This window comes from Eulemur rufifrons, chromosome 3, assembly GCF_041146395.1.
Source record: "Eulemur rufifrons isolate Redbay chromosome 3, OSU_ERuf_1, whole genome shotgun sequence".
NCBI classification, from domain to species: domain Eukaryota; kingdom Metazoa; phylum Chordata; class Mammalia; order Primates; family Lemuridae; genus Eulemur; species Eulemur rufifrons.
In genome coordinates, this window is record NC_090985.1 from 86,975,998 (window position 1) to 86,989,723 (window position 13,726).

General features: G+C 34.9%; 1 protein-coding gene across 3 annotated transcripts in view; it reads right to left on the reverse strand.

The window, feature by feature from the left end:
* The window catches only part of CSPP1 (centrosome and spindle pole associated protein 1), a 112,066-nt gene that overhangs the window by 86,765 nt on the left and 11,575 nt on the right, over window positions 1–13,726 (reverse strand). For 2 of the 3 annotated variants that reach the window (XM_069465547.1, XM_069465546.1), the window contains exon 4: window positions 2,039–2,142. In XM_069465547.1, coding sequence (XP_069321648.1) covers window positions 2,039–2,142 — 104 coding nt within the window. Of the gene's footprint in view, window positions 1–2,038; window positions 2,143–2,925; window positions 2,934–3,981; window positions 4,453–13,726 lie in introns of those variants that run through there. The other variant, XM_069465548.1, reaches the window with a different exon arrangement.

Here is a 13,726-nt window from a genome sequence, read left to right on the forward strand (position 1 = left end):
AGTGAGGTACAAGCTCAGGGAGTCAGGCTGGGACATGAAAGACATGTGCCATGCTAAGGAATTTGAATTTTTACCCTGGAAGCAGTGAGTAGATACTGATATATTTAAGTCAGTTAGAGACAGGATCATTCCGGAAAGTAGCATGGAGAATGGACTAAGAAATAGCACAAGGAGATCAGTCAAGGAGCTGTAGCAGTAATTTAAGACAATAAGATTTGAGTCTCTACATGCAGAACTAAGGGTCCTAAAATAGTTATCATGCTCTTCATAGGTTACTTAAGGAAGTACAGTGTTTCAACTCCACCTAGCACATATAAAAAGTTAAAAAATCTACTGCCTTCTAATCTGACCCTATCCTATCTATCTACACTTCTATTTCTTAATACTCTCAAAAACAATAGTATTCTGACCCAGTCAGCCTTGGTAAACCTAATATGCCTCATTTGATACAAAGCTGAATTCTGCCCTCCGAGTCCTCCTTCATTCTACACTCTCCATCTGAAAAGCTTTGTCTCAATTCTTCCTCTAGATTATCCAAATTCTACCTACCCTATAATGCCTTACAAAATAATAACTCCCATTATGAGGTCTTTCCTGATTATATCCTTCTTGTAGTTATCACTTTCTGAATTGTATGAATGTTACCTCTACAACTAGATTCTAAGTCCCCTGAAGACAGGATTCATACCTGATGCATCTTCATGCTAAGTGTTTAAAAAATATTAGTTGCATGGTGAATGAATTTGTGAGATTCTTTTTTTAAAGTTTTATAAAACTATAAAAACTGTTTCTTTGTTTTCTAATATAAATTTACAAATGCATTCCACAAATTTTTGGTGTAAAAATATTGAGTAATCCAAATCCTGCAACACATAGTTTCAAACATCTTCAAATATCTTGAATATTCTACTATTTTATTAATCTTACTGTGAATAGCATAATTTGAGGAACAAAAACTAGCATGCTAAAAACAAATGGGTTTATAATAGCTGCAGAATATTTATAAAGGATGCATAAGAAAGCAACAAAAACAAATGCAAAGCAGGAATCAAAAGTAATAATTGTATTAATGGAAAATTATAATGTGTAGACTGCTATCTTGCTAAAAGTAAGGGTACAAAATGGTATCATTCCAACATCTCAAAATCACAAATGAAGCTGTTTTTCTAATTGGTTTGAATCTCATAAATGCAAATGATTGCAAGCTACTAGATCTTTATAAAAACAAAAAAGCAAAAAAGCTAAAGGAGAACATTTTGCAGGCAATCCTACCTTTCTTTTTGCTTGTGTAATGCCCTAAAGTCAAGGAAAACAAACCATTGATAAAATATATTCAGTTAAAGTTCATTCTCTCCAAGTGCAAATCAGAATAAATAAGAGACCATTTGTATATTTGGAACAAATATTATAAAGCAGTGAAAAACTAAAGAATATCTTGGGATGACTAGAAACATCATGATTGTTTAAAATAATTTTAAAAACTAAAAAGTAAATTGCATTTTACAACTTACAATAAGCCTTTACTTTAGCCATTATATAATTTAGCAAAATATACTTAAAATAAGGGTTCTGCTAAGTAAAACATTTTATCATAAAACAAAAACTTTGGTGGTTAAATAAATATGTTAAATGAAATTTTATAAGCCTAGCCCATAGGAAAATAATTAGGAACTAGAACTCCACGTGTCATTTTAATACACGGTTGGGGGTTGTAGAGGAGTAGGAAATCATAACTGGGCTATTTTAAACCATGACAACTTTAACAAAAAACATCAACAACCAGGATTTACAATCTCACTTAAAATTAAAACGCACTGCCCTACTCCAAAGATAAAGAGTTTGTGTTATTCCACTGCACCATTTCTCAGCACCATTTTTTTCTTTATCAATTGTCATATATATATCACTTAACTTTGTCTATAATACTACTCTGCTAGATAGCACTGAAAAGCTAAAAATTAACACATGATTAATATCTTACAAAAACAAATTTAGGAGATGAATTCTGAAACATAAGACCCAACTCATTATTAATTACCTGAGTAAGATAGCGTCTGTAATCTTGCCGCAATTCCTCTTTTAGTTTATGTTTCTTCCGTTCATAGTCTTCCCCAAGTGGTAAACTTAATCCATAATCAATTCCTAGAAAGAAAATAACTTCTTAATATAGTTCATTTTCAAACCAATCTCAAGAAAGTTCTGCCTCTTGAAACAAAATACAGTAAGAAAGAACACAGTTATGTTGATTTTGAGACTAGGATTAGGATATCTTATGTCTCAACAGGTAATACATTCACATAGTCAAAAATGTCATTCTCATCAATGAACTCTAATCACCTTGTTCTCCTGCCCAGAACAACCAACATTATTGTTTCTTCTGTCTCCTTCCAGAGATTTTTTATTCATCTATAGATACTTTTATATTATTGTATAGGTATGTGGTATGTGTGTGCAAGTGTGTATTATATCTGCTTTTTCCCCTGTTAAGATAAATAGTCCTACATTGTTTGGCACCTTGCTTTTTCAAGAACAGCAAAATTAAAGCAAAGAAAAACTGATTATCCTCTCCACCTAATTTTACTCTAATTTCTACAGAAATAAATATCTAAAACAATTTTAATGTGTCTTTTTCAGTCAGGGAAAATTGACATAATTTTTCAGCATACAAGAATATTTTCACTATGACATGCTTCTAAGAATAATTAGGGCCATGAGTTGCTTAGGATGAAATTTCCAAAAAAATTTAAAGTTCAACCAATTCTGATTTCATATGAATGGATGTTGACTTTTTTTAATTCAAACTTAAAGCTGTTAAGGATGTTAACATTTTATCGTAGTAAAATATACACAATATAAAACTTACCATTTTAACCATTTTTAAGCATACAATTCAATGACATTAAGTACATTCAAATGTTGTGCAACCACTATCACTATCCATTTCCTTAATTTTTTCAAAATCCCAAACGGAAACTCTGTAGATGGATGTTAATTTTTAAAGAAAAATTTCAGTTTTGGCTGGGCACAGTGGTTCACACCTGTAATCCTAGCACTCTGGGAGGCCAAGGCAGGAGGATCGCTCAAGGTCAGGAGTTCGAGACCAACCTGAGCAAGAGTGAGACCCCCGTCTCCACTAAAAATAGAAAGAAATTATCTGGACAACTAAAAAATATATATAGAAAAAATTAGCTGGGCATGGTGGCGCATGCCTGTAGTCCCAGCTACTCGGGAGGCTGAGGCAGAAGGATTGCTTGAGCCCGAGAGCTTGAGGTTGCTGTAAGCTAGGCTGACGCCACGGCACTCTAGCCTGGGTAACAGAGTGAGACTCTGTATCAAAAAAAAAAAAAAAAATTTAAAAATTAAAAAAATTTTTTTTTAATTTTAAAAAATTTAAAAAAAAAATTTCAGTTTTGAGTAATATTTCCTTACATAGAATTCAAAACTCAAATTACATTTTAGGATAATGGCAATGATGATGACTGTACAACTTATACTAAAAACCACTGAATTACTACACTTTAGGTAAACTTTATGGTATGTAAATTACAGATCAATAAAACTGTTAAAAATCAAATTATATACCTGTCAAATATTTAACAGTAAAATACCATGTCAAGAAACACAGACATCAGTGAGTTTACAGGATTCTGAAGCCCTTCTCCCTTTTTTCAGTCCTGCCACATATATAGCACTATAGTATAAAAAATAATTTCTAAACAAAATAAAAATTTTCCTTAGAGATTCAACTAAAAGCACCATAGATGAAATAACTAACTGCAGTTTAAAAACTGCCATGAAAATCACCATTTTTGTGCCTTACTCCTCACAATGCAGCTAAATGATGGGAACTTATGAATGGGTCATATCACTGCTTTATTACATCACTGAAATATTTCAGGGGGAAAACGTCCAAAGTAGAATAAAATAAATGGATCTCTATTGATTTTTACAGAATACTAAATTCCACTTTCCACTATAAACACTGTGGAATTCTCTTGATAAACACTTCTGACTTATTTAACTCCTTGATAGTAGAGGATTCCTTACGGACACCTCTTAGGCATGCTCCCAACTTTCTTCCAAAACAATCTAAAGTATTCCATATGCTTGGAATTTTAAATCATCCTAGAAAGGAACTCTTTCTTCACAAAGGAATCTAAACCTCATTTTTAAAGGTACAGAATTTAAGCCTAAGGAGAAAAATATTTTGGATTCTCATGTTTAGAATGAAGTATCATATATGAAATTAAACTATAAAATCCATGAAGGCAAGGTCCATGCTTTATTCAATTTTACAATGCCTGGCACACAACTTTTGCCCAAGAAAATGTTCATCAAATAAATGTGTGAATGAACATGAATGAATGCCCAAACAAGAGAAAGGAATGAGGAAAGGGTAGAAAGGAATACACTATTCCTAATATTTCACTCCTGCTTTTAGTGCTCTGACTGCATATAGAGAGGATGCCTAATAACTAGTAACCAAAGTTACATATCTCCCTCACATACAAGTCACAATGGATGTTATATTGTGTCAAGGAGAAAAAGACAATACTGCAAGGATGACACTGCCCAATAAGCTCAGCTTTCCCATGCCACCAACAAGCAATTTACAGCTCTCTGAAAGTCACATGTTTAAGATGGCTTTTACTATGGTTTTTTTGTTGTTGTTGTTGTTGTTTATTTGTTTAGTTACTATGGCTTTTCAATACTACTTGGTGGGTTTATATGGAAGAATGGAGAGAAAAAGGTGATTCATTTTCATTTATAAATTATTGTTCATACTAAGTTCAATTTTTATTTACCAAGAGTATTTATTTACTATTGATTCATATAGTATTGTAATAATTGCCTTAGCAGACAAATAACAGATAATGCCTTCTGAATTATTTATAATTTTATTAATGTTTAATTAACAGAAAACACTAACTTTTTAATTCTTATTTTTGTCATCTGGCATGGTATTAGAGGTAGGTCACAGAAATAAAATTAAGACTATATAGAACAATCTAAATATACTACTCATTTTTAACTCTGCATTAACAATGGCATCTCAATTGACTTAATGAGCTAAGAAACATGATGAGACTTACTTAGTGAGATGTTGTCTTCTGATGATTCTAGTGGCAAGTAAAGCATTGGTGTCATTTTAGGGTCATATGAAGTGATGTCACTTCATCAAGTACACAACATCAATGACCCTAAGACAGTTAACATTATACTTCAGAATTGTATCAATTAGAGGTATTTGGTTTCTATAGAAGTTGCGGCTTAATAAACTAAAGTATACAATCTTTTTTAAATTAATTTACCTTCTAATTTTAATTTATCTTCTGCATTTGGATTTCCTCTTTTATGAAGTGCCTATCCAACCTTTGGCCATTTTTAAATTGTGTTTTTTCTATTGAATTGTAGGCCATATAGATAAATACGAAGGATATATATTACACACACATGTGTGTTTGTATATATAGAGATATAGGTATACACACATATGCTACAGACATACGAACTGCAAATATATTTCTTTCGATGAACAGTTCTTAATTTTAATGAACTCCATTTAATCAAATTCCTTCTTCATGGTTACTTTTCAAGTCCTGTTTATGAAATCTTAACACCTCTCCCTGCCCCCACAAACCCCCACCTCTGCCCCAGCAAGGCCCCGAAGACATTCTCCTAAGTTATCTCTAAGAGCTTTACGGTGTTAGGTTTACATTTAGGTCAATGACCCCTTCTGAATTAATGTTATATGTAGGGTGAGGTACAGGTTACAGTTTATGTATTTATTTTTTTGGTATGGCAGCTACCTAATTAATCCAGCACCATTTATTGAAAAGACCATCTTTTCTCCATTGAATTATGGAAGGACCTATGTTATAAATCAGATAACTGTTGGGTCTGTTTCTGTGCCCTCTATTCTGTTCCAATAGACTGTATGTCTAATTTTATGCCAAAACTAAACTTTATTAATCATGTAAGTTTTAATATGTAATATTTTAAATCCTCTTTATTCCTTTTCTTCAAGACTGTTGTTGCTACACAGGTTTTTATTTCCTTATAAATCAGCTTATCAAGAAGCCTGCTGGTACAGCATTTGACTCTACCCATAGTTGAGGGAAACTGACATCTTAATGATATTGAATCACAGAACCCATGAAAATGGTATCTTTTTCCTTTTACTCAGGCTTCCTTCAATGCTCTCAGCAAAGTTTTATACAAGTCTTGCACATACTTTGTTAGATGTATTCCTAAGTATTTGAGATTTCCATGGCTGTAAATGTATTTTTTCAATTTCATTTTCCAATTGTTCATTGCCATTATACAGAAATACAACTGATTTGTGTATCCTTGTACTAGACAACCTTGTAAAATTGACTACTAATTCTAATAGTCTGTAGATTCTTTGGGATTTTCTACCTACCTAAACAATCATGTAATTTGTGAATAATGAATTTTACTCTTCCTTTCCAAACTTTATACCTTTTTTCTTGACTTATTGTGCTGATTAGTTCTTCCAGTACAATACCAAAATAAGTAATGATAGGCTGAGCACTGTGGCTCATGCCTGTAATCCTAGCACTCTGGGAGGCTCCTAGGTGGGAGGATCCCCTGAACTCAGGAGTCCAAGACTAGCCTAAGCAAGAGTGAGACCCCACCTCTACTAAAAATAGAAAAAATCAGTTGGGCATTGGTGGTATGCACCTGTAGTCCCAGCTACTAGTGAGGCTGAGGCAGAAGATAGCTTGAGCTCAGAGTTTGAGGTTGCTGCGAGGTAGGCTGACACCATGGCACTCTAGCCCGGGCAACAGAATGAGACTCTGTCTCAGGGAAGAAAACGTAATGATAGAAGATATAAGATAATCTCGTGCTGTTCTTGAATTCAAGGAAAAAGCAATCAATCAATATTTTACCATTAAGTATGATGTTGGATGTAGAACTTTTTATAGCTATACTTCATCAGATTAAGGAAGTTGGCTTCTAAACCTAAATTGCTGAGAATTTTTATCATGATGGTGATAAATTTCAAATGCTTTTTCTACATTTATCAATAATCATGATTTTTTGCCTTTATTTTGTTAATATGATAAATTACACTGATTGATTTTCAACTATTAAATGAATCTTGCATTCCTGGAATAAACCCCCTTTAAACACAATGCATACATAGTACTTCTCATTTTGCATGGTACTGCAGGACCATAAGAATGACCATGCAAGCTAACACAGTGCAGCAATCTTACAAATCCATACGGTGCAGGCACAGTGGCTCACACCTGTAACCCCAGCACTTGGGAAGCCAACATGAGAGGATCACTTGAGCCCAGCAGTTGGAGACCAGCCTGGGTAACACAGCAAGAACCCCTTCTCTACAAAAAATTTTAAAAATTAGCCAGGTATGATGGCACGCAGCTGTAGCCCTAGCTACTTGGCAGGCTGAGGCAGGAGGATCGCTTGAGCCCAAGAGTTTGAGGTTACAGTTAGTTATGATCGCACCACTGCACTCCAGCCTGAGAAACAGAGTGAGACCTTATCTTGGGTGGAAAAAAAAGGAAACTACAATTGCTCTATGACCTTTACTAATGTTTATCAAAATATATAGTCATAAACATATAGAGTAATTAAAAAATACTAAAACTAACAATTATTTAGTATGCTGAAATTTAAAACATTATAAGCTAAAAGCACTGAGAATTAAAATATTTTCTTCCTTTATAAAGAATAATTTGAACATTGCTTGCTTTCTCATCACATAGCTTCCAATATGGTATGCACATCTTTTCTGTGCTTTGACAATCCTAATGTTGAAAAAATTTTAATCCATGAACATGGAATGCCTCTCCATTTATTTAGACATTTAATTTTTAAATCCTCTCAGTCATGTTTCATAGTTTTCTATGTGTAAGTCTTGCATGGTTTTGTTAACTTTATTCTTAAGTATTTTATTCTATTAGATGCTTTTATGAATGGGATTGTTTACTTGATATAATTTTCAGATTATTCATTGCTAATATATAGAAATACAGTCCATTTTTGTATATTGATCTGATATCCTGTGAACTTGAATTCATTTATTAGTTCTAATAGTTTTGTGGGTTCCTTCAGATTTTCTATAAACAGAATCATGTCATCTGCAAATAAAGTTAGTTTTATTACTTCTTTCTAAACTTGACGCCTTTAATTTCTGTTTCTTCCCTCATTATGCTGGCTAAAACCTTCAGTACAACGTTGAATAGAAGTGGTGAAAGCAGACCTTTTTGCCTTGTTCCTGCTTAGCAGGAAAACGTACAGTCATAGACTATTATGTATGACATGGCTGGAAGTATTTCACAGATACACTTTTTCAGGAATAAAAGTTCTCTTATCCTAGTTTGTTAACAGTTTTTATCCTGAATGGGTGTTTGATTTTGCCAAATGCTTTCTCTGAATCTACTGAGATGATCATGTCCTCAATTCTATTAATCTGGTATATTACATTAATTAATTTTCAGATATTAAAGCTAAATTTACATTCCTGGGATAAATCTCTTGGCCATAGTGTATAATCATTTTTATATGTTGCTAGATTCACAATTTGCTAATATTTTATTGAGGATTCTTGCATCTATATTCGTAAGAGATATTGGTCTGCAGTTTTCTTGTGAAAACTTCATCTGGCTTTGGCATCCAGATAACACTGGCTAAACAAAATGTGTTGAGAAGCATGCCTTCCTCCTTTTTCTTATTTTTTATTTTTGAAAGTTTGTGAAGAAATTCTTTAAATGTTTGGTGGAATTCGTCAATGAAGTCATCGGGCCTGGGTTTTTTTTTTTTGTGGAAAATTATTAATGACTAATTCAACTTCTCTATATGTTATAGATCTATTCAGATTTTCTACTTCTTTTTGAATCAGTTTCAGTAATTTGTGTCTTTCTGAAATTTGTCCATTTTCTCTAAGTTGTTTAACTTGTTGGTATAACAACACACTCACTATATTAGATAGACAAGTCAACAAACACTAAAGATTTAATAGTGTTAATCAGCTATGTGAAATTCTATTTGTATTTACCTTATAACATTATTTCTGTTCCACTTACAAAGAAATTCAATAAAAAAAACATTTCAATAGTGACTGTGATGGTTAATTTTATGTATCAACAGTCGGCTGGGACAATTCACAATTGCAAAAATGTGGAAACAACCCAAGTGCCCATCAATACAAGAGTGGATTAATAAAATGTGGTATATGTATACCATACAGTACTATTCAGCTACAAGAAACAAGGGTAATACGGCACCTCTTGTATTATCCTGGATAGAGCTGGAACCCATTCTACTAAGCGAAGTATTTCAAGAATGTAAAAATAAGCACCACATGTACTCACCATTAAATTGGTTTTAAATGATCAACATCTAAGTGCGCATATGGGAATAACATCCATCGGGTGTCAGGCAGATGGGAGAGGGGCGGGGGAGGGGGGGATACATACATACATACATAATGAGTGCGATGCACACCGTCTGGGGGATGGACACTCTTGAAGCTCTGACTGGGGAGGGGGGGTTGGAGGCAAGGGCAATATAATGTAACCTAAACATTTGTACCCCCATAATATGCTGAAATAAAAAAATAAAAAAAAAAACAGTTGGCTGGGACATGGTACTCAGATATTTGGTCAACATTATTCTTGCTGTTTCTGGGTGCATGTATTTTGGATGAAATTAACATCGGATAAGATTTTTAGATGAGGCCAAGCATGGTGGCTCACGCTTGTAATCCTAGTACTCTGGGAGGCCAAGGCGGGAGGATTGCTCAAGGTCAGGAGTTCGAGATCAGCCTGAGCAAGAGTGAGACCCCGTCTCTACTAAAAATACAAAGAAATTAACCGGACAACTAAAAATATGTAGAAAAAATTAGCTGGGCGTGGTGGCGCATGCCTGTAGTCCCAGCTACTCAGGAGGCTGAGGCAGTAGGATTGCTTGAGCCCAGGAGTTTGAGGTTGCTGTGAGCTAGGCTGACGCCACGGCACTCTAGCCCGGGCAACAGAGCGAGACTCTGTCTCAAAAAAAAAAAAAGATTTTAGATGAGATGAACATAAAATTAAATCAGTGGACTTTGAGTAGAGAAGACTATCCTCCTTTAACATGCCTGGGCCTTATCTAAACAGTTGAAAGCCTTAATAGAAAAAAGACTGACATCTTCCAGACAAGAAGGAATTCTGTCAGCAAACAACCTTCAAACTTGACTTGCAACACTGGCTCTTCCTTGGGTTGCCATCTTTGCTGGCCTACCTTGTAGATTTTGAATTTAACAGTCTCCATAATCCCATGAGCCAAGTGTTTAAAATGAATCTCTCTTCTTCCACATCCTAACTGGTTCTGTTTCTTGAAGAATTCTAACTATTACAGTGGTATTTTGTTTTATTTATTTCTGAGTATGAAGTAAAGCTTTTCTAAACTTTTTTTTGAGACAGAATCTCACTCTGTCACCCTGACTAAAGTGCAGTGGCATAATCATAGCTCACAGCAACCTCAAACTCCTGGGCTCAAATGATACTCCTGCCTCAGCCTACCGAGTAGCTGGGACTACAGGCACGCACCATGATGCCCAGCTAATTTTTTCTATTTTCAGTAGAGACAAGGTCTCGCTCTTGTTCAGGCTGGTCTTGAACTCCTGAGCTCAAGCAATCCTCCGGCCTCAGCCTCCCAGACTGCTAGGATTACAGGCGTGAGCCACCGCTCGCAGCTGACTTTTCTAAACTTAACCCATCTTTTTCTTTTTATCAATTAAAAAATGATATTGTGCTTAAAAAAGAATAAAAATAATTTTCTAATTCATTAAATTTTATTTTAAAACTTTATTGAAAATATCAATCAATTTCTCCTTAATATGTACTTAAAATATTGCCAGACTGAAAGCCAAGTTCTCTTCCAAAAGGCACAATATTGTACTGACTCAGTGAATCTTCAACTAACATTTACTGAGCACCACCCATGTGCCAAGTACTTGGCTAGGCTTGGGGAAGACAAACATATATAAGCCTTTACCCAAAGGAACAGCATCTAGATAACTCACCATTAGCAAATAATTTCAATATAACATAGTGCTATTTGACATTTTCCACAACTTACGGCAAATACCAATCAGTGGTATGCAATGAACTTTCCTTTACTCAAGGAAAAGGCTGATTGTTAACAGTTTTATACCGGGTCTAGGTTGCTTTCTAATCTCAAGAGGTCACTGTCATGTCCTTAATACTATCAATCACAAAAGTGGTATCTTCAAATGCTAGGACCAATGCTATCATGTACAGAAAAAGAAGGGAGGGTTATAAACATGTATGCACAGCCTAATTAGGAAATAATATACAAGAAACTGCTAACAAGGGAGACTGGAGGACAAGGTTGGGAGGGCAACAAATTTTCATGCTATATCACACTCTATTCTTTATAATTATTTTGCCACATGCATGTTTTTATTTCTTTAATGAAAAATACAATAAAAACAAAATGAAACCCTCAAAGTAATGCTTTCATCCTCATCACAGAGCCAGGAACTATATTTCAAAAGCAGTGTAGAAAAATCTATTGATGTTGGGTTAAAATATATATGTGCACAAAAAATGTTAAAAAATACTAGCTGCATTATTTCATCTATTAAAAACATCTTCCTGGCTGGGCGAGGTGGCTCACGCCTGTAATCCTAGCACTCTGGGAGGCCGAGGCGGGTGGATCGCTCGAGGTCAGGAGTTCAAGACCAGCCTGAGCAAGAGTGAGACCCTGTCTCTACTAAAAATAGAAAGAAATTATATGGACAACTAAAATATATATATACAAAAAATTAGCCGGGCATGGTGGCGCATGCCTGTAGTCCCAGCTACTCGGGAGGCTGAGGCAGTAGGATCGCTTAAGCCCAGGAGTTTGAGGTTGCTGTGAGCTAGACTGACGCCACGGCACTCACTCTAGCCCGGGCAACAGAGTGAGACTCTGTCTCAAAAAAAAAAAAAAAAAAAAAAACATCTTCCAGGATACAGAAAGCATCAAAATCAAATGCTCGAGTTCTCTAAGGAAAACATTAGAGATAATCTTTTTTTTTTTTTTTAAGAAAAAGGGTCTCACTCTGTCACCCAGGCTGGAGTACAGTGGTACAACCATAGCTCCCTGCAACCTTGAATTCCTGGACTCAAGTGATCTTCCTGCTTCAGCCTCCCAAACAGCTGAGACTACAGGCATGTGCCATGATACCCAGTTAATTTTTAAATTTCTTTAAGAGGAGGAGGTCTTGCTATGTTGCAGAGACTGGTTTCGGACTCCTAGGCTCAGGCAATCCTCCTGGTCTTGGCCTCCCAAAGTGCTGGGATCACAGGCATGAACCACTGTACCCAGCCTAGAGACAATCTTTAACTGAGTTATGACAGACCTAAATTTAAAAGATTAATAGAAGCATTTCTCAACAGTAATAGTTATTAAACATGATGAGTTAGTGGGAATTTCTTTTAGTGAAATAATCCCAAATGCGATGCCTAGAAATGGTTTAGAGAGCTAGATCTCATTTGCTTTTATAGATCATTTTTATTAATAGCTAACTCTCATAATTTAGTAATATCTGAGTCAATGTGACAAAGAATAAGCCACATGGAAAAGCATTATCCATAAATATCATTTGTATCAAGCAGAAATGAATTTATAAAATCATAATGTTACACGATAGTTGTACTATGAACTATCAATAAATTACCTTCATCGACTAAAAGCATTATTTCTGGTTTATATAATACTGATTGCTACTATGCTTAATTACTCAAACTATGGTGTCACAGAGTTTTAAGTCAATATATCATTTCCCAGTTTGACCTACATTAGACCAGTTTTATATAATTCCTAGATAAGACCACTTAAGGAAAACTCTTAGCTCCCAAATTATTTTATATTTTCCCCAGTGTCAAAGACTATATATTTGGCCTAATTTTAAGGCCTCAATTATTCAGGCAAGAAGTCAGTAACTGAATGCTTATAAGATGTCAAATTATATATTAATCTTTAATAAAGATTCAATGTGCACCAAAAATAACTATGGTTTCAGTTGCCAATAAAAGCAGCATTCTATGAAAAGTAAAGTCTATATACCCAAGAGAATTGGTTTTATTTTTGCAATGGGGGCATTAATTAATTCATTCAAAACATCTTTTACAGCTAGGAACAGTGGCTCACGCCTGAAATACTGGCACTTTAGGAGGGTGAAGCGGGAAGATCGCTTGAGCCCAGGAGTTTGAAGTTACAGTGAGTTCTGATGATTCCACTGCACTCCAGCCTGGGTGACAGAGTGAGACCCTGTCTCAAAAAAAAAAAAAAAAAATCCTTTCCAGGCACCTAAGTGCTGGACAATGCTAGGCAGTGGAAATACAATGGCAGGCAAGCTGTCCTGCCACTGTGGTTCAACAGAGACCTGAACTGGTTCAAACTACTCTTCAAGGAGAGAATCAACTCTATAGGAGCATATGGTGGGGATGGCTAACTCAATCTAAGAGAAGCAATAAAAGGATAAAATTATCAGACCAGAAACAAGGAGGCATTGAAGGGTTTAAGCAGAGACTAATATGATCAGATTTGTTTTCTGGAAAGATATCAAAAATCATGCAGAGACTAGTAGACGGAGTAAGACTACAAAACAAACAGTAACAACAACAACAAAAAACCACTAGGTTGTTTCAAAAATCTAAGTGAAAGACAAAAGAGGCCTTCATTA